The sequence below is a fragment of the Amphiura filiformis genome, chromosome 1 (genome assembly GCF_039555335.1).
Source record: "Amphiura filiformis chromosome 1, Afil_fr2py, whole genome shotgun sequence".
NCBI lineage: Eukaryota > Metazoa > Echinodermata > Ophiuroidea > Amphilepidida > Amphiuridae > Amphiura > Amphiura filiformis.
Genome location: NC_092628.1, coordinates 76,758,219 through 76,781,286, shown reverse-complemented (window position 1 = coordinate 76,781,286; position 23,068 = coordinate 76,758,219). Strand labels below are relative to the sequence as shown.

The 23,068-nt window shown below is 36.2% G+C and overlaps 1 protein-coding gene across 1 annotated transcript in view; it reads right to left on the bottom strand.

Moving 5' to 3' along the window:
- LOC140153589 (uncharacterized) overlaps positions 1-23,068 on the bottom strand; it is a 294,065-nt gene that overhangs the window by 176,842 nt on the left and 94,155 nt on the right. The window contains exon 2 of the mRNA XM_072176373.1: positions 20,182-20,238. Coding sequence (XP_072032474.1) covers positions 20,182-20,238 — 57 coding nt within the window. The remainder of the gene's footprint in view (positions 1-20,181; positions 20,239-23,068) is intronic.

The following is a 23,068-nucleotide window of genomic DNA, read 5'->3' as shown; positions in this document are numbered from 1 at the left end:
ATCTGTTTTATGACCGAGCTTTCCTGAGGCGCGCGCTTAGCGAGGGGAACCCTGCCTTCTTTCTGTGTGAAAACGTGGTATAGGGTATTTCAATATGAGCCCTTAATCTTTACTGTTGTCATGTTATTCTTGTGAGTTTTTACTTGGCATTGATCGTTAATTTCTACTATTTACATGTACGTCAGTCAGTATGGATTTGTTTCAGAATATTCATCATCAAGATTTCACAGCAGCTTAGATATTGTTTGAGTTGTTCTCTCTGTTTATGGACAAAAATTGCAAAATAGGTAGTTGAATTCAAATACCATTCTCAGTATAATGCACACAAGGAAACAGTGCTATGATTTGTCAAAGGATAAAATCAAATTACTTATAATGATAATGCTGCTTTATGAGAAACTATGAGCGCTTATCATGCTTATGATCAAATGGACTTTAATGAACTGAAATCATGATGTCAATAATTGTGACCTGCTCCCACAAATGAGAATTAAGGCGCAAGTTGGGAGTTTCGAGATGTTCCAGCTGTTGAGTGGATATTCTTTGGTTGAAGACGCCTGTATAGTCAGTGGTATGTCCTTTAACGAATGGGGACAGAATTGAATAGAGTACAGCATATTATGGCCCCATTCACTGAGGACATACCACAGAATATATACAGATGTCTTCATACAAAGAACAGAAACTCAACAACTTGAACATCTCCAAACTCCCAACTTGTGACTTAACACTCATTTTGTGAGTAAAACTCTGCAATCCCTTCAATATCAATTGTGCAGTAGCAGTGAGGAGTAAGCCGACTAATTTTCCTCCACCAACTTTCTTTTTTGTTTGTTAGGAGAACAAGCATAATTTTCCCCTACAAAATTTATAATATGCTATATATTATGCAACATAGACATATTATGTTCTGTTGCTAAAATATCTATTTCTAAGAGAGACAAGACCACTATAAATTGTCATCCATCAATTAATAGAACTTTGAGATCATGACACCAGTATTAGAGTCCTACTTCTATATATCAGCTATTGGCAGCCTAGCTCCACATAATGCATCATTTGCTACCTAATGTGTCTGGGGGAGGGGAGCAAAATACTATTAAAGGAACAATTGCACACAAATGCACAAAATCGTAATGGATTTGACAAATAATCTTGGAATTAAGTCTGGCATTCTCAGGTGATTTTGTAGCCGGGAACCCAATGCATTTTTCAGGCGGGTAATTGGGTACCCGAAATTGCATAAGTAATCATAAAAAAAAATTTAATTTTTTTTTTTTTTGAGTGTCCCTGGACCTAGAGCTAAATGCTGGTACCATTCATGGTCGACTTACAAAACAAATATTGTTTGTGTTTTTAATATGCAAAGTGATGTTCATGTTATACTGTAATGATTTCAAAATGGATACAAATTCATCAAATTTATTAGAATGTCTTGCAGATAGGGCCTTACTACACTAACCCTCAATATTATATTGAGCTGCTCTTGACAACTTCCAAAATTACATTAAAGGAACAGTCTGACTCTGTTGGAACAATATTGGAGCCTCAGACTAGTTAATCTGTTTAACCTTTTGGGCTCACAAAAGTTCTTTTAACACATTCATGCAAACATTGTTAGTAGCTGCAAACCTATTATACCACCAATACAATAGTATACATGCATTTAAGGGCTACATTGGTTTCATAGGTACGCCTACGCTGCTTCGGCTTCTACCACTAACCTATTTAGGAGTAATAAAGAATCCAAGTAATTCATCACATGTGACCTTCATTAAATGCCGACATATATTACTTCTAGTCTGGTGCCGCGCTTAGCGCTGAAAATAGGCGTACATATACTCCCAAATATATATGGATTTGCGTGAATAATATCTTCACCCCTCATAATTTTACATAGATTTTTGCATACTGTTATGGCATCTTAAGAACTAGCGCAGGCATGTTGTACTAATTTCAATGCATTTTTCATGATTAGCCATGAAGTGTCTAAAGTCTAAAATGGTACAAGTACCAATCAATGCAGTTGGCAATCATCTTTCAGGGTTCCGAGCTCACAGTGCGCAGTAAAAATCAAGAGATAACCTCAGTAAGGAAGACAATATTATTTCCAATAATCATACATTTTTTTTAACAAAAACAAACAAAAAAGGTAATTATCCATTTCATATGAGAATCTGGAACACATTTGCATAATTCAACGGTGATATTTTTTCCATAGTGTACAGAGTGAAATAGTTCAGATGAAGTCAAATGGGTTAATTATTAGCCTGCAGAGATGAACACGAATAGACCACATATAAGTCCCAGTGATATGAGATTATTATGCTTACCACTGTATGTATGCCACTAGCTTACTTCAATTGGACCTCATAATTGGTCTCTATTGAGGCTAACTACATGATGCAATTTGAATCATACCAATCTGGATCCAAGATGATCTACATTGTCTACAATGTGATGATACCAAAGATAGTGAATGGGAGAATAATGACTTTAAATCTGCTATATTGGATTTCCATGCAAGGGTGCCAAAATTGTGTTCACACTTGCAATTTCTAGAAAGTTTCAATCTAGAATGATATTAATCATCTTCACATGTTACCCTTTCGCAGGGCCGTCGCAAGGTTGAAAAATGTGGGGCGGCCATCACAAATGTGGGGCGGCCAAATTACAAATATATGCCCAAATTGAAATAAAGATATAAAGAAAAACATAACAAATGTCTTAAAAAGTGGGGCGGCCATGGCATCCCCGGCCGCCCCGCTTGCTACGGCCCTGCCCTTTCGCATAACAAAATGTTGAAAAAGAGCAAAACCTGGGATTTCATTACAGACAATGGTATTAACTTCCAGCTCATTTACTTGTTTGTTTGTTTACCTAGGATGGACTACAATGGTCACACCTTGGGGCCATGGAAAATTCCATGGTTCAGACCTATATGCAAAATGGATCTAATAACCAATAAAAAGTATTGGAAGGCATCATGAAGGTGGTTTCTGACTGAGAATCATACTTTTTTCCCCTCCCCGATAAATTATGATGCTGTCAACTTCACGTAATTAAAAAAATAATCATGTGTCACACAATACCATGACTACCATCTAGGCCCTACATAAACTGGTCCAGATCTCAACTGCTATGGATAGGCCTATTATTATACACCTGCCATGTAGGCCTATAGCTACCAGACATGTCCATGCATGTTCATGGGTTTGGTAGCGTAATAATTAGTCTCAAATTACACAATTTGCAGGTGTATATTTGACCTATTTTTCTGAATATTTTATGATCTTGACATTCCTTCTTACATTTTTTCAAAATTACACGAGATTTGCATTTCATAGGTGAATTAGATATACAATTTCTTGCAAACTTGGGTTTATCCAGATAATATTGAATGATACAATCCTGAATACATTTTTCAATATATGGGGCCAACAAGTAGAACATTCAGGGTGTTCAAAGTAAGGCACTGAACAACCTGCAGAGAGTAAATAATGCATGTACATATATACATTGTGTCTTAGCTTTAAAACAATTGAACAGCTACTAAAGCAATGAGCAAATAAAAATTGACATCAAACCTAACTTTTTCCTGCTTTTACAACAACAAAAAAAGAAGGGAGAAGTGAGTTTTGGCTGATTAATAACCTATCCTTTTTTTCCAAGTAATTTTGCAAGGCCAAATACCCAAAACGAACAAAAAAGGAACAACCAACTATCAGCATCTTTAAACTGAAAAGAAGAGCACATTGACCGAACGATGTTGCCAGCACATGCAACACTGGTCAATTTAAACTAGACCAGGGGCCGTACTTACAGGGTAAACACATTCAAAAGAACAACTTGTTGTGGTCAAGATGTCAATTTAGCCACCTGGCTGAATCTTCACGTACAGTCACACTTTAGATCATCTTCTATTTACTTGAATGGCTTTAACCCCCTGAGCACAACCTGCTGATCTATTAAACATTGCCTCTGCTTGGTCAATTACATGATATCTTCACTTTAAATCACCAATCAGAATAGAGCTTTGCAAATAATTCACCCCAATTTTTTTGTGTGGTGAAATTATTCTAACAATGTTGCTGATTGGGTCTAATTGATAATGAAACTTCTTTTTGGCCAATCGGCAGGTAGTTCTCATGGGGTTAAAAAACAAGAGTAGACTCTAACTAAAGGAAGCAACTGTCAGAAATGTGAAGCAATTCCCATGTTCTATACAATGAGCTTTTTACAAACATTCAACTATTGGCTAGACTTGCAAATATTTGTTTCCGAAAATAGATTGGCAAAAATCATGATAGATTTTCCCTAAAACCGCACACATTCAATCATATACACAGCCAAGTTGGCAAGGATCCACTGATTCTGATCAGATTTCGTCACGCAATGTTTGATTTTGATCTCTGCCAACTGGGATGATATTAATATCATGTTTCAATCCTGATACAATCGGTCTTTTAAATTTTCTTGAGTTGATAAAAAGACAAAGAAATATTCTTGTTGAGGCAAAAGACTGAGTGCATAGATTGGGCCTACTTACTGATATTATGTATTTTAAAGTCAAGGCCTTCAAATAAGTTTTCAATTTTTCACATATATCTCCTTTAGTCAAGTTAGCTCAATCGATAATACATTCGACTATGGTGCGAGAGGTTGCAGGTTCGAACCCTGGCGGTGGATAGTACGCTATCGTGTTAACAATTGGGTTAGTTTGAAATTCCTCTAGACAAGGAACTTACTGCTAATTGTCTTGTTGTAACCCACACGAAACTCAGGCAGCTGATCTTAGTTGCGAAGGTCAATTAGGAAATAACTATGGTGTGTGCTTCTTAGCTGCTAGTCCCTGTGATGTTGCATAATGGTTTATGGGATGATGTGGGGCTGTAGCTGTCAGCAATAACCTGTAAAATGTGCTGAGGCTTGTGGATCAACGTCTAGGCGTTGTACCTGTGTGTAGCGCACTAAAAATTACTTTTTTTACCCGACCTTGAAACCAACCTTGCACCAAACACCTTTCCAAAAGACATCATGCCCTCATCTGCATCAACGGATGCGAAAACACCCTTATACATCTAGATTTAAAGTTTCATTTATACATCCTTTATACAGTACTTTATATCCCTGCTGCCCCATGCTGTATTTAGCAAGTAGAAGCAATCCAAGCTTCTTCCTATGCCTTTCAGTTATTTACCAACATTCAGGATAAGTATAAAGTATAGCCATCCCCAACAACATGGCCTAATCAATACAGTAGCAGTAAGAGCTATACCTGAATAAAATAAGGTCAATGCTCTATTTACAACCTGCAATCCACTTGTTACAGGAGTTTATGAAAAAAAAAAAAGTATTGAGTTGTTGTAAGCCAAGAATCACTCTGTCACCTCTAAAGCCTATGTTTGCAAACCTCAGTGTGGCCGATCAATCTGACACAGGATAGCCACGTAAACTTTCCTGCTGTGTCAGAGCGGATATATCAAAGTCAATTGTAAGACCCAAATACCTCCTTTAACACAAATCAGATGAATTCAAATCCTTTTTGCAGACATACTAAGTTTTGGCCTTTTCCAAATCCAGACTGCAAAAATGTTACAAAATTTCATATATAGTGTTGCATTTGGTAAATATTTGAATCAAACTGCATTAAATGATTCAAAACATCCATGAGTAGTGAGTCAACAGTTGACCAAGTCAAATTGATATCTCATAAATAAACTTGTATTACATGCCAACTCTGGTATTTAAACCTGTGATCTATAGTAGCTCTTCCTCGTGCAAAAATGGCTCTAGAACCTATACATATTATAACATCCAGTAAGTCAAAGGAGAGAACATGGTCATTTCTTGTCAAGTTTGCATGTGGATTATGGAAGAAATTACTTTATGTCTGGGTTGCTTTGAAATTACCATAATGAACGCTGACTCTGTGAGCTTGTCTGAAGCCATGCATGTAACATTATGAGCCCTGAATGCCCATGTTTTCTTAGACTTCAGATATTATCCTATTTTAGCTTAACCAAAATGTCAGAGGTACAGTATATGGGCCCAAGCATGACAATCCAAAATGGCTGATTTCCCACAGGGGTACAATTACATTATGTGGCAATAATTATATCAAGACCTTAGTCTCCCTTTAAATTCTTTGATAACTGATCTACACAGCCGATGGCGACAGCAGGTCAACAAAAACATATACTTCCAATTTCATCATAATCTTTATAAAAAATCTACAAGAAAATTCCTACAGATGAGTACAAAGAAGCCAAGTAGTAGTAGACCTATCAGTTCAACCATGCAAGTGGTCCAACGGTTCTTGTGATAAGTCCTATTCATAGGTACCTTACAATTGGGTTATCCTTTTCATGCAGTAAGCCTTACAGCAGTTTGAAAAGCTTAAAATCTAGTCAAAGTCTCAAGGGGTTGTACCCTAAGCCAACTTAAGGAAATGCCAAGTCATGGCCAATGCGTTTTACGTGGTTATTTTTGCTTCAAAACAAGCAGTTTAGTGCTTACATGGAATAAGCTGAGACAAGTTACATTAGAGACTTGGTCATAAGGATGTAGTTATTTAGCATTATCAAATAATGTGCACTTAAAGAAGATCAGTTTCAGGTCATTTCTTAAAGGTCGTCTGAAAGGATATATGGTAAATGATGGATCCAAATAAAAGGACCTTAGATGAAAATAAATCACATTGCAAACCAAACTGTTTTCTATTTAGTAGACTATATAAAAGTTTCCAGAATTTTTCAATATGTTACCTGTATATGATGTAACAACATTTAACATTATAAACTGCTACAGCACCATATATTGTTCTAGTTGTTAACTTTTTTTGACTGAAGTGTCATATTGATATTCTTTCTCCAATTTCATAGCATGCATATATAAAACAGCACACTGGTAAAATATTAGTTCAAAGTATACCTTTACTCTTAAACGACCAAGTAACCCTGAAACACACTAACACACATATGCATTTCTGCATGTTCTTCATCAAGTATCTATTGCACAGTGCAATAAGCTAATAGACATAAACTGTAACACCTAAACTATACCAGAGACACTTATAACATATTAACCCCTGAGCACTACCTGCCGATCTAACATTGCCTCTGATTGGTCAATTACATGATATCTTCATTTTAATCACCAATTAGAATAGAGCTTTGCAAATAATTCACCCCAATTTTTTTGTGTGGTGAAATTATTCTAACAATGTTGCTGATTGGTCCAATTGATAATGAAAACATCGTTTTGGCTAATCGGCCGGTAGTTCTCATGGGGTTAAAGACAAGTCGTGGTTTTTAAAATCACTGATAAAATATTTAGGTCACCAAGATCATTTGATTCTATCTCTAGAAGAAAACACTATCCACATACAGACCAGATACAATATTCATTATTTAATACCAGCCAAGCCACAACACAGCATGCCTGGAGATTGATGTTGTTATCTACTGAAGATAGCAGAGACAGGAAGTGACCGCTAGAAGTGACCATCACAAGTGACCACAAGTGTGCAATCATTGAGTGTGTTATGGGGAATTCAAGAGCTAAGTATGCACACACAGCAACCTGTAGGTGATACTTCGGGTTATAAGAAAATAATCTCGGCCGTAGACTGACTGTCTGTATTTGCAATTTTACATAACATTCAAAATTATATATGCTTCATAAATCTGTGCAGATTATTACCACAGGTAGAGTTTCAGCAAGAGCAAATTACAGCTGCTCTCACCAGTGCAATTCATATCATAGCTCTCCCTATATGCTAAAGCAAATTATAAACAAACATAAGCAGGTCAGCACATTTTTTACAGAAAAAGTTAATTCTGAATTCTAAAACTTCTTGAGAATAGATGTAAGATGTAGGTATTGCACATCCCATGATACACCCTGCATGTTTACAGATAAGTCTACTTTCTAGGAATATATGCATGACTAACATAAAAGTTTGAAAACTACTGGTCTTTACATGTATCCATTATGTCAGTAACAGTTTTACACTAATTCCCTTATGAAAATAACTGTAACATGAAACCTTTTTCTAAACCTTCAAAAAATCTTCAATATGATAAGTTATCAGCACTGGCAATCTACCCTACCAACGATTTTCCGTTATCATCACAGAGAGTGGGAAATATGGATTTTTTCAAAGTGTTGACTTGGACTATGCATGTCACGCCATCTTCTTCCACACTAGAGATTTTGCTACCTTTTTAAACAAGGGAGTGTATTGATCTGATGTAGTGAATCTATGTACATACTGTTAAAAGGCCGACAATTACAGAGAACCTCCTGATTGGATATCCTCTCTGCATTAAACCATGAACCTCGCAAGACAAGAATAAATGAACGGTTTTGATTGAGAAAACATGTCGAGATTTGGGAGTTGACACAACGGTGAGGTATTGAGTTAAAATAGCTGAGCTGGTAGTGCTGTGCCAAGTTCAGGGTGTTAATGCACTTTTGCATGGGTTTTAATTCTATAAAACAAACTTGCAAAGGTTGGAATTGGACAGATTAATGATAAATATGTAGAGGAAGAATAAGAGTGCCTGGCTTCCTATTTGATTTCCATGCCTAATTAGGTTAATACAGATCTGCAAGATTGAAGATAAGTTTCTTTCCCATTTTGAAAACGATTTAATCATTTTTGATATATTTAGGGATGTGGATTAGGATTAAATCAATAACCAGGGACGTCCACAGCCAAGTGGGTCTAGTGGCGTGCGTAAAGGGGAGCCGGGACGTGCCGTAGGGGTGGGGAATGGGGAATTGGCTATTACAGAAAGCGAAGGGAGCTGAACATTTTTGAACAGTAGGGGAAATCGAGACCCATGACCTCCCTTTCGGTTGTGCATGGTCCTCAGTTACAAAGGAAAAGTTGTATGTCCTCGTTTGTAGGCCTTTTACAATTAAATGAATTAAGTGTGTGTTTGCGTGGGGGGGTACGTGGGTGTATGTAGGCACTAAGAGCGTAGCATTTACACATGTATGTCTGTTTAAATTATTAGTAGGATTACCAAAACACCTGTTCTTTTAAACATAACAAATCAACACCATACAAATCAAAGGGAGAAATAAGAAACATATGTGAATGATTCAGCTCTGAATCCAGTGATTCATGGAAAATCTCCCACCGTAATAATTGTCTCATCTTTTAGCACCGACTTATTTGCGACACATCTTGTTTCCCCTTCAACATGAGTTTGATTTGCATCTCAAATTAGATTGTTTTGCCACAGACATTCAAATCAAGTTCTGCAAACCACTAATCCTTGATAAATCGGATATTTGTCAAATCAAATTATAGAAACTAAACTTGACATTGAAAACGTTTTTTTTTTTACATGTTTCAGTGTCTTGTGTACTTTGACAAATCACAGACTATCAAAGTATTTTCGGATGGTCTGTGGCAAGCCTTGAAATAAGCCCAGAAATAAGCATACTGGAACCAGGAGCATTTTTTTAAACATTACTCCTGGTTCACTGGGATTTTACAAGAACCAGGAGTAATTCTGAAGAAACAGGAGCAATTTTCAAATAGTAAATCCTTTTCTGCATACAATATAGCATACCAGCACTACTGCATCAAGTGCAAAAACTGGAACCAGGAGCAATTTTCTAAAATAAATTGGTCCTGGTTCATGTGACTTTTAAAGAGAAGCAGGAGCAATTGGTGGCTTTACGAGGGCAAATTTGCTCTCTGCGCCCAATTATTTCAAGGCTTTTCTGTGGATAAATCTATTCATTTTAATGTATTCGGTAATTTTCATGAAATTGACAATTGTGAAGGGCGTGCACATGTTTAACCTGCCATTGCACGTAGCAATCAGAATAAGACGTACATGCCTTTGACAACACAAATGGATGACATGAGCATTTTCTTTCATTTTTGTCCACTTCGTCTTTTGCATTTACCCAAATCAAACAGGTAGTATAACTTAACCATTATTCGCTTCTTCACTTCTCATCCAACCAACTTACTGGAATAAAATCCATGGTAACTTAAGTTCCCAATCCAGAACCAATTTGACAAATCAAATTGGTTCCAAGTTTAATGATTATGAATTACAAAAGTGACAGATCCTATTCCCAGGTTCCGGATCCTATTACTACCTTTTTATTCATTATTGACGCTAACTAGTAATGTACATATAGTCCATATACATACCAGACATTACCGTTATTATTATTTATTATTAGCCATTATTATAAGAAAGATCAAAGCCAAGCCAACAAAATTAAAAGATTCCTGTTCATTTCACCTTTAACATGAGTCACTATAGCTGTGCTACATGTAGAAATGGGTAGGTGAAACCACATTTCAACTGAATCATTAATACTAATAGTCTTGATCTCTGTGGCTGATGTTAAATACCATCAAAATTAACAATGTATGGTGAGGTTGTCATCCCGGTTGTCATGCATATTTGCAGGTATCTGATTTCTAAGAATGTCGCATATTGTCAGTTACTGCTCATACATAATGTAATTGTGCATGCTTTCTTTTTGACAATTAAATGTGTTTTGCTTACTTTATTTCATATGTAGCAACACTTGATTTATATGAGACAGTTAATGGGCTAGTCCATTTAAAATCCACACTACACCTGTGGGAAGATGTGGAAATATCTCCCAACAGGGGAGTATGTTTTTCAAATGTAATTGTTCAGGGTTAATCATTTTGAAACCCATACCCCCTCTGTATTATGGCTTTACCTATATCTCCACAACTAGAGTGAGTATTTCAAATGTAAGTTACCCAATTGTCTATTCAATTTGAAACTTATACTCCCTCTGTGGAAGACTTTAGCTAAATCTTCCACAGGGGATGTGTGGACTTTAAATGGAATAGCCCCATGTATACTTATTTGATACATCAGCTGGATCTTAATTGATAATTGTTTGCAAAATGCAACTAAATAGGAGTAATAGACAGGATGGCAAATTAAATGCACTTTTATTGAGAAATGCCATGCTGAAAAGCATACCAAAAACTGACATTTCTCCTACTTCTTTTATTTTCACTGAAATTGTCTAACCCTGTTGCATATGTAACATAACTGTAGATACGAACCCCACCTGAATCAAATGAAAGACAACAACTCTCACCTTCCGGCTACAACATGTTATGCTAAGGAAAAGAAGACTTATTTTGATAATTAATTAGATTTATCTTGGTCAATCTGGACCATGTCCAAACATTAATTGGGGCTGAGTGGATCACTTCCATTTGAAGGTACTTGTATCCTTGTAAGACATGTCAAGAGTGCACTTGAGGACACATGTGTGTCATATGCCAGGGTTTGTAACACATGCTAGAGGATGGGGTGTGATTCACAATATTGACATAAATGAAAAGGGTTTTGTGTTAATGGTTACCATGGTAATGGGCGTATCAAGTCAATAGGATTGTCTTCTCTGATTTTGTCTTCAAATCTATTTAAAATTAATGCTGCCAGCAGATATTACCGAAAGAGTTCACTTCATTCAATAGAAATGAAGAATCATTGTGTATCACAATGACTAGTAAATTAGTGAAGTAATTTTGAGCGAAAACAGTTGCTAAGCTGTGTGCTGAGAAGTGAAAAGTGTGCTGAGGCTTTGTGGGTTTGGCATTATGCATTATAAATTAAGATAAACCACCCAGAGTTTTTCCATGGTTCTGCCAAGTTACGTATGATCACTATAATAATAATTTTGAGTGTTTTCTGATATACTCGATTTGTGAAGACAAAAAAGGGGCTATATATTATTGAAAAAGGATAATGCTTCGTAATAATACACTTTTCTCGTTCAAATTCTAATCACATACTTTTCTGCACAGCCATTAAAACAAACATTCTAATCTTCCTACAATATCCCAAAAATTCACCAAGATCATTGAACCTGCCATTGAATCTATCCCATCATGCCTCAGGGTTCGCAACCATTGAGTCACTGTCCCATTGGATCATCATCACCACCTGTATTGCCGTGACGATGCTTGCCACGGCAACCAGCACTCACATTCCTACTTCACAAATCCTGAGAATTCCTTGCTTACAACCCAATTTTAGAAGCCAGTCCACCTTTGTACAATGGAGAAGACTGGAAGTCGGTTTACATACACGCAGAGTGACAAGAGTTTCTCAGTTTGAGATACTCTCACACCCCTCCTCTAGACAAGCAAAGAGAATCATGACATGAATATAGCAATGTCTTAAACGTTTCTCATCAGACATTCAACTTAAACATACACAAATTTACCACAAAAATGACAAGATTGGAATAGATTACCATAATATAAGAACAAAATATCGACTATTGGCATATTTGAACTCATTAAGACACTGGTGCAGAAGCAACATCTGAACTACATTTTTGTACGAATAAAAAGTAATTTTTTTTAAACAAGTAAAAAATTATCAGCATGGGGAGAGTTACTAACATGTCATCCTTGTCTCCATTGAAGATAACTGCTCATTATATGAATATGCAACACTTCATCAAACATATTCCCTGGGCATTATTGCAGTCTGTAAAAATATTTGGTTTTGATCAAGACAATCATATGACTGCAAATACCATAATATAATTTGAAATAAATCTCATATAGTGTTATCATGATCTTTAAATTCAAGAATACCCTTTTAAACATACTTTTTCGAGAACTACTTATTTGGGGAAGATTGTGTTCAGACTTATCTGAAGCAATAATGTAAGATTTATCAAAATTTTCAACTTCCTCAAAATGATAAAATAACAATAATATTTACTAGCGAAAGATTTCATTTTGAATGAGGTATAAAATGAAAGAATGTTTTTATTCAAAATCTTGGATTTTATCCCAATTACAGTGCCTTTTCATAAAGAATTTTCATGTACGTTGGCAATGATAACATTGCAGTTGTTAATCACTATGTATCAAATAGTATTCGCAAGATTAATTTGGCATGGAAATAAATGTAGAAACAATAATGAATTGTATTAAAATCAAAATAAAAAAAAAAATTGAAGGATTCTGTTTGAACAAATCTTCCAATATTGTGAGTATGGCTTTAATAACTTGCTCATATGCTAATGCCATGTTGCTCATCATAATTCTAAATGATAACGCATCATCCTGAAATTTGATGATGGATGCTTTGATTTAACATGACTTTGCATGTGCTAGCACATCTGGTATGTGTGTTTGTTTCATAAATATTACATTCTTGTTCTGTAGGAATTTTAGATGCCTCTCATTATTCAGCTATGTTTTTACTTTGACTAAACTTTAATGCCGAAAGTATCAAGTATCTATAATAGCAAGTTACAGTTTGTGCAAAAACCCATGGCCAATTGACACATTATTTATTTACTAATCTTGGTCAATCAACCGTGCATCCACAAACACAACAAGTGCGAAAGTCAGCCTAGAATATGCTCCAAGTTAGTTCTTGTTTCTTCTTGCAGCTTATCACATCATATCTGAATCATGACATTTATTCTCTTTATGTATTCAGAATAGGATTATATAATTATAAGCCAGAGTGTAAAACCCTATCTATATAATAATACGCTATTCTCTGTCTCTCTGTCTCTCTGTCTGTTTGTCTGTCTGTCTGTGACTGCTAATGTGAGGCCGTTGTAGGTCGTACGGGGCCCAAACTTGGTGGGTGGGTGAAGTTCTGTCCTGGCAAGAAGAAGTTTATGTTCGTTAAGTCATCTGACCCGGTCCCCTCCCAGGGGTCATCTGAGGTCAAATTACTAAAACTGTCGTGTGAGGCCGTCGTGAGGTCTTACGGGCCCAAACTCTGTGGGTGGGTGTAGTTCTGTCCTGGTAAGAAGAAGTTTATGTTCGTTAAGTCATCTGACCCCGGGGCCCCCTCCCAGGGGTCATCTGAGGTCAAATTACTAAAAACTGTTGTATGGGCATGAAAGTTGGTATAGGTATAGGCCTACAGGCAACATTTAGAGCCAAAATTTTAGAAGGTCATTTTGGGGTCATCCAAGGTCACCCAGGGGTCATCTGAGATCAAATTACTAAAAACTGTCATCATGGGCATGACACTTGGTGGGTACAGACAACATTTAGAGCCAAAATTTTGGAAGGTCTTCTTGGGGTCATCTGAGGTCACCCACGGGTCATCTAAGGTCAAATTAGTAAAAACTGTCGTATGGGCATGAAACTTGGTGGGTACAGTCAACATTTAGATCCAAATTTTTGGAAGGTCATTTTGGGGTAACCAGAGGTCATCTGAGGTCAAATTAGTAAAAACTGTCATATGGGCATGAAACTTGGTGGGTAGATTCACCATCAGCCAGGTAATCGCGCCCGGCCGAGAACCGCCAAATATGGGTAACCGCCTAGTACCATATATTAGGGCTAACAGCTCACAAAGATTCAAAAAGATGTACAAGAATTTTAAATGTTGCTATTGGCCTGGGTAAAAGCAAACACCAAAATACATGTAATTGTGTTTACGTGTCAGAATGTACCTACTCCAATTCGACAAACATGACAAGTGTGAAAGTCAGCCTGGAATGTGCTCTAAGTTAGTTCTTGCTTCTTGTTGCTTTATCACATTATATCTGAATCATGATATTTATTCTCTTCATGCATTCAGAATGAGAATATGTCAGGATGCAGCACACCTGGTAACACTTATTAAGGCTAACAGCTCATCAAGATTCAAAAAGATGTACAAGAATTTTAAAATTTCCTATTGGGGTATAAGCAAACACCAAAATACATGTATAATGTGTTCATGTGTCAGAATGTACCTACTCAAATTCCACAGACATGATAAGTGTGAAAGACAGCCTGGAATGTGCTCAAAGTTAGTTCTTGTTTCTTCTTGCTTATCACATGATTCAGAGTACAACACACTGTACCTGAACAGCTCAGGAGTTGAATTAAATTTTGCTATTTGATTGGACAAAAGGAAACACCAAAATACCAATAATTCATGTGTCAGAATGTACCTATTCAAATTCCAGAAACATGGCAAGTGTGTAATCCAGCCTAGAAAGTGCTTGAAGTTTGTATCTTTTTGCCTATCACATCATATCTGAATCATGATATATATTCTCTTTATGTATTCAGGATGAGAATACATGCATCGTACCTGGTAACACTTATTAGGGCTAACAGCTCATCAAGATTCAAAAAGATGTACAAGAATTTACATTTTGCTGTTGGGGTAAAAGTAAACACCAAAATACCAATAATTGTGTTCATGTGTCACAATGTACCTACTCAAATTCCACTTCCCTGTCCTAGATTCCGATGATAAACAAAAACTGAAGTGAACAGTCAAGGTACTATCTACTATTTACCTGTAGGGGATGCCAAGCTATGTGTCTTACATTTGGAACTATATTATCCATAATATCTGTAGAGTTATTAATCAGAAAGTACTGATGCACTATCTGGAGCATCATCAAGGTCAGAATTAAGATGTAGGCAAAATAAAATATAAGCATGGCAATGATAGAGAATACCTGGGGGTTTAGCTCTGAAAAGGAGAGAGCATAGACGAGATAGGGAAAAACCTACTACATGCCATGATTCATGATGACAATTGATGTCAGTAATAGCAAACATTTCTTCCCTGCGGCCGAAAATCCTTTCAATCTCGGTCTAAGATAGAATGCCTCAATCGGATGTGATTGAGGTATGCCGACTGGAAGCGCAGTGTACATACAGTGCCATGAGTGCATACTGTGTATGTCTGCAGGATCATGGCCGATGTGAAGAAATGAATGATCTTCACAGATCATACATTTTATCCAGGATCTGTGGTTTTAAAGGAGATGTAAGCCTACTGTATAAGTATATGCATGAAATAAAAATTCAGTAGATTTCAACAAAACTTTGCAAACAATATCCCCAGTATAATGTTCAAACAATACCCCAATATTTTCCATGTCACCAAAAAGACAGGCAGCAGAAGCAGCAGTGGATACACCCCCCCTGAATTTTTTTTATGTGGGACATTCAATAAAAGAAAAAAGAAAAAAATTAAGCAATAAATGCCCTGTGCATCTTCCTTTTTAGCATAAAACAATGGGTTTTTTTGTTGCCAAAATATGGTAAAATTGCACAATTTGGCTTTGGCTGTAATCTTCTTTCTAGGGTCTGTGGTTAGATGTTGGTAAATGGTAAAATGTATCTACTCTGGGTTACTTAAATATGAGTCACCAAAAGACCTGTTTTCTTAACCAAAAGACCTCAGTTTTCTTTAAAAAACTCAAGACTGCTCACAAAATGGCACAACTCACCCATCTGGCATCGTGCCTGACAACATTATCAATAAAGTATGAACATTATTTGTCCTGACCTAATTTATTACCATGATTACAACATTTCTATGCATCCTCCTCCATTTTGGGTAAATTTTGCTGACCTAATTCTTCACCACCCTATACAAGCATGCACACCGAGGCCTAATTAAGTTCATGTTTGATTGAGTACAACTCATTTTGCCTGTATAGTTGTACCCGCCCATGTCTGAAGGAAATGCTAGCTAGGACTTACTAATCCTCATTGACCGTGAACTTTTCCAAACCCAAAAATTATCCTCTCGGCTTAGTTTCTATTTTATCATGCTCAAAGAAGCATTTTGCGATATAAATCTTCTTTTATGTTTATGGGCGGCTTATTTATTTGCAAGCTTATTTGTTTGTGTACCAAGCTCATTCTAATAAAAATATTTCCTGGCCAACGGTGACTCCAGCTATATGCAGTTCAAATTGACAAACAGGCGTTTGAAACACATGCGCCTTGAAAAAATCAAAATTAAAATTGAAAATTGGTTCTGATCCACTTGCAGGAAAAATAGTTGTTGTATCTTTGCACCAAAGTAAACATAGACACTATATCAAACAATTCAATTTGGCAAAAAAAATTACATTTTGAAAATTTCAAAAGAGATTTATCAATTCAGAAATAAAATGTCAAAAGGATATCTACTAAAATGGTAGAGCAACCAAATCGGTGAAAATTAACTGTTGCAGAACAGAGAACTCAGGCCTTATGCATAATTAATTCTATTTCCAAATCGCTAAAATAGCATTTCCTCATAAGTAACTGCATTCAATTACAGTTGTCCCACCCGGATGGAAGATGATTGTCGTTGATGAAGCAGAAAAGTCTGTTCTTACAGAAAATTTGCCCATGTACTAAGTCAATTTGCTTAATTAGGAGAAATGTGAAGTGTTCTGACTGATGAGGTTAATGCGTAATTTGTCCTGAGGGGAATGTGTCAATTTTGTGTCCGGGGAAATGTGTACAGGTATGTCTCACAGGATATATAGCCACCGTTTGTGGCCATCACAGACTTAGCGAGCATTGTAGCGTGAAGCGTTCAACCGAGTGCGTAGCGCAAGGTCTCTGGATAGTATACTGATAGCAACATAGCCCGAAAGTAGTGCTAAGGATATACTCAAAGACATTCCAATTTGAGAGCATTTTTAATTGGATGTCACAAATTCATGGCAAAACTTGAGAAAAATAAAACTGAGAATAAATTGGTTATTATACAGTGTTTTACACTGAATGTAAGCTTAGTTTTTATTTTTTAAATCTTTTTTATGAGCATTAAAAGCTTGGCACATGTCTATCTATTATTTTTCATACAACCTGCATAAATATAAATCAACTTGACTATAGTGCTTATGCAAACTTCAGAGAAAGCCAAATACAAAACATATGGTACACGACAGATGTCGAGAACCGAAGTGTGACGATTCACTCCTTTGTAGGGGATTAAAATCACCACAGTAAGTACAGGTTAGTGTCGGGGACACGTCAGATGAGTTGTCTCACTATCTCTCTGTTTGAATCATCTTCTTAACACTCTCTTGGTCACACTTTTGCCTTCAGGATAAAAGTTAATTTAAAATCTGATATATAAATGTGTTTGTATGATGTAAATGATTGAATCATCTACTTTGTAATATTATTGGTCACATCTGCCTTTAGGACATCTATTTTGAAATAAATTACAGAAAATGAAATTCTACAATATATGGGATTTATTACCTTGATCCAAAGCTTATTCACTGCTTTGGTAAAATTTTCTTTTAGACTACAACATTTCATGCAAAAGTCGGATCAATCTTGTGGAAATGTGTTTCATTATAGTGGAAAATTGGGCTGTTCTAGTTGCAATCCATACACCCCCTTATGGAAGACATGACTTTAATCTCCCCATAAGAGGGTGTAGATTTCAGAGGGAGTTGTCCTTTCAGGTAGGCCCATTTGAAATTCACACTCCCTGTGAGAAGGATTAAGGTCATGTCTTCCATAGGGGGTGTATGGATTTCAACTGGAATAACCCATATTTGAGCAGACGACACTGAATGGGTGACTCCATTTGAAATTCACACTCCCTATGTAGAAGATTAAGGTCATGTCTTCCATAAGGGGTATATGGATTTCAATTGGAATAGCCCATTGGAGCATCTACTTAACCTAGTTTTCAGATTATGCCACATTCAACTTTTTTATTATAATTTTATGATAAGAAAGAGCATTATATTTTAATCATCTTCAATCATTTCTCACAATACATGGATTTTCAAACTTTATTTTATAAAATATTAAAAAATCCACCTATATTTGAATCTTCAAATCTCACTTCAGTATGGAGTTGAACTTTTTAATCGTATGAAAATCAAAGTGATAAGAAAGGAGTTGAATGATTCCTCATGAGCTCTAAACAATGACAATCTATAAATCCACAGGCGACATCTTTCAAAGAATCATGCCAAATTCCCTCTCATTTTACAGGGACAGATTTCAATTTGTATGATTACAAAAAATGTAGGTCTAATTTGAATGGTGATGATGACCTGAATATACCCCAGGAATAGACCCATACATATGAACCCTTTTGACTGGTTCATGGAAAATTACCCTGGAAGGTATATTTAACTCAGGAAAGAATTGATGATCCAAACACAAATGTTACAAGATAAAAAAGTAACTAAGTAGCAATCAGTTATAACTAGATTTTCACTAAGTAAATGTCCTAGCAGGGAAATATGCACTTTCTTTGCTTCTATTATTTATATTCGAGGAACAAGGCTGGGATGAAAGGAGCTATTTCTGCACACTATTTCTTGATGCTAGGACATCATTTATTCAACAGCTGCCATGTAAGTATGTAGAAACAAGATAGGAAAACCAGGCCCGTAACCAGGGGGCTGGGGTGGACCCCCCCCCCCCATCCCCAAAAGTCCCAGTGGTTTTTTTATGGCTTTTTGGTTAAAAAAGGTCAACATTTTTGGGGAAAAGTCCACTTTTTCAAAATCCGCCCTGTAGTCAAAAAAGGTCAAAATTTTGGAAAAAAATCCACTTTTTCAAAATCAGCCCTCCAAATAAATCCTGGTTATGGGCCTGAGGAAAACTGTCATTGTAGATAAATGCTTGCAAAGTACTTTAGCCAGAACTGTTTGTGACATAACATTAAGTATGGGAGTACTGCATGACCATCAGGTTTGGTGATACATCAAGTTAAATGAGTCATTACTATCAGCAACACCTTTATAGTTAACCAACCCACTTTTACCACATGATGTTGCTTTTCAGTCCAAACCTTGTGATTTTTGACTACCTCATCAGAAATGTTGTCTTCTTTTTCTGGTGATTAAATGATCACAAGAGGTTTTGATTGTACAGCGACATCCACCATCCACGGTGTTTGACCATATTATCATTGGGCTATTCCAAAAAATAGATGCACACCTCATACAGAGGACTTTGGATTTCCGTACTTTTTATTCAGTCATGATTGTTGCAAACCCGGACTTATGAAGTGTCCAAAGGGAAAAAATCTAGTAGAATGTAGTTCAAAAGTGGATATCCTCAATTTGAGAGCTCATTTTGGACATTTCAATGATTTTTCATTCATTAAATTACACTTTCAAGTGTTTTGCAACAACATTGGCAAGTGGAATTCCACAGTGTATTTTCAGAAAGCAAACTTGGAAATCCAGACATTTCCTTTATTGAAAAGTTACTCCTCTATAGGGTTTGTGCACATATTTTCTGGAATAGCCCATTGGATCAAATTGTTGTTAAAGATGATAAAATACAAAAGAAATGATATTTCTGTTTGGTTTGATCACATCATATTAACTAAACAAATAATTACACAAAGCAGCTATAAAGAAATACAATAGAATCTAACTTACTGCTAGAGATGATGGCTGCTTCCATGCTATAAGTCCTACTCCGCCAGTGAGTAATACCTGCAAAACACAGACAAAATAATGTCACAATATTTAGTCATCAATAGATAGCAATCACTATGTAATAAATAGATGATATATTTGATCATGAAAATGACTCCATATAAGTGGATATAATCTATGGATAGCACGAAAATGAAATTATAAGGTAAATATGTTTTCATTGGCAATTAGGAAGGGATGTGTTTCAATAGCAATGGAGTCAGTTTGGGGAATTCATTTTACAAAAGAATCAGAAAAAAAAAGTTGAAAAAAATGACTTTCTACACATTCAGCCTGTTTCTATTGAGCAAACTGTTGATGGGTATAATATAATGTGGGGTAATGCGAGTAATACACAGTAATGGCCCAGTAGAAACAGGGTGATATGAGAAGGTAATACGTGGTGACATCATGACATGCCCAGTAGAAACAGTACGGTGACGATTTAGTTCATGACACCGGTAGCCACTTGACGTAAACTGACAAAGGAGATAGATTAACCCCCGAGCTGTATCTATTGTTTGCAATACGTCTATTACCTTGTGGAAAGGAATTTCGGTACAAACTGACGGCCGGCAAAGAAATCTAGGATCCACAAATTACGGGACATGTCTATATGATACTACACCTGTGATATGGTGATATTATGCTAGATATTTACCAAACTTTTAAAAATGCGCACAAAATTGTTTTAATAAGTAGAGCCCAAGTTTGTGATCCTTTAAGGAGAGGTATGCCTCTACATGAAAACCCATGAAAGATCACACAAAGTTTTGACTTGACCAAAAATAAAGTGTGCACTAAATTGATTACATCTCAAACACACAGAATTAAACTTGAAATTTGATTTGTAACTTCTTGTTGAATTTTCTTTTCTACCAAGTATAAGCATTATGAGGAATCATCCTCAATCTCAAAATGCAGAGAAACCAGAGCTCTCATATTTTGCACTTCAAAGAAATTCACTCAAATCATTCAATGCTGTGCCGTTTTATTTTACTAGAATGAAATATTCATGGCAGTGTCAACACTTTCCAAGTCTCATTTATTATTTCATGCCAAACCCTTATCACTCTCCTTGTCAAAATAATGTCTCCTATCTCTTCAAAGCCACACAATTAAATATTACATTGGACAGACTTTAAACCAACAAACCAACATAGAGAGAGGAGTGAATGTAAGAATAACAGAATAATATCACCATATAATAATTTTTTGATGCATGATTTGACCTTATTAACTATTGAGTCATTTCACCATGATAGGAAAAGGGCTGTATAATCAGAATGAACCAATTATTCAAAGCTATTCAATGCGCTCTTCCATTTGAAATCCATCTTATGGAAGACATGACCTTAATCTTCCACACAGGGGGGGGGGTGTAGATTTCAAATGGAGACACCCATTCAGGTAACCCCATTTGAAATTCACACCCACTGTGTGTAGAAGATAAGGTCATGTCTTCCACTGGGGTGCATGGATTTCAACAGGAATGGCCAACTAGATATGAAATGAACCCTCTTCATTGTAAATCACTAAACCAGTGCAACATTCATTACGATGGGTGAATTGGATCCAGATCGATCCAGCCCCCTATCTTCTCAACTCATCAAGAAACAAAATATTGCAGCATTTTTATGGCAATAGTTGCATGATGCAACACAATACAGGAGATATTGTAAAGGTGAATTTATGTAAGATTTTAATCAAATTCTAAATCGAAGGCAAAAGAGGAAATGTTTTACTGGATATTTGCAGCTAAATCTGCTCCTGTTGATCCAGCAAAGCATAAATAAATTATCGAAAAAAAACTTGCTCTTCTGTTTTAACCTTAATTGCCGGATGAAGGTTTGTTCAACATGGGCCCAATGGTATTCAGGCCATGCCCGTCTCACCTCAGGCTGTGGTTTTTGCAGCATTCAGGATGGATAGGGCTTGTGAAAACAATCCATCCTTGTTAGCATAAAATTAAAATTCATCTACATCATCTTGATATTCCTCCTCAAGGTAATTGAATATCAATGCATCATATCTGATATCCCAAGTTTTTGCACCCACAGGTATTTGCACACGAAAATGAACCGTTGGGTCACCTCGATAAATTCTTGAAATTCAATATTTCTCAACTTTGGGCAAACGATCTATTAAAATAAATGTCAGTCATGACCAAATCTGCCCTCATCTACTCCCGTTGAAGGAGAGCTGTATGCAGAATCCCGGTTTATTCTACTCCTCTTTCCTTTCTTTTTCTCCATCCTTCATTTCCCTTGAACCTTTCAACTGTGCCATTCTTATCTTCCATTATTTTCTCTACAGCAAATCCTTTTGTTTACTCCTGCTTGCCATGCTTTAACCCCTTTCTCTTTCCCGCTTTCTATTTTCAACTTCTTTCTACCCTGAAAATTCTTTTTCTAATTCAATTTTTTTGTTTTCCTTTATCTATCTTCCCCATTTACCTATTTTCGTTCTAAATTTCTCTCCATTTCTCTTTATCTATCAGTTTTTCCCGCTTTTTTCTCATTTGATCTTCTCATGTTCTTCTCTCCTTTCATTTCTCTTTACAGATCTAGTTTACTGACTATTCATTCCTAATCAATTTTTGTTCTTGCAATTCAATCCCTGTCTAGCTCATGGCATTAACAGCATATAAAACCTGCATACAATGCCATCAGGTTAGGGCTAGTAAATTGCCTTACAAACTTACACCATATAGCGGATATTTGGGTCAATCTAAGTCGTTGATACCTGCAAGGGAAAGTGTTGCCAGAACATGCTACATACCAGGTGTGCTAACTGCACATTTGGGCCAACTGCATTTTAGAAAATATTACTAAAATTGTGCATATTT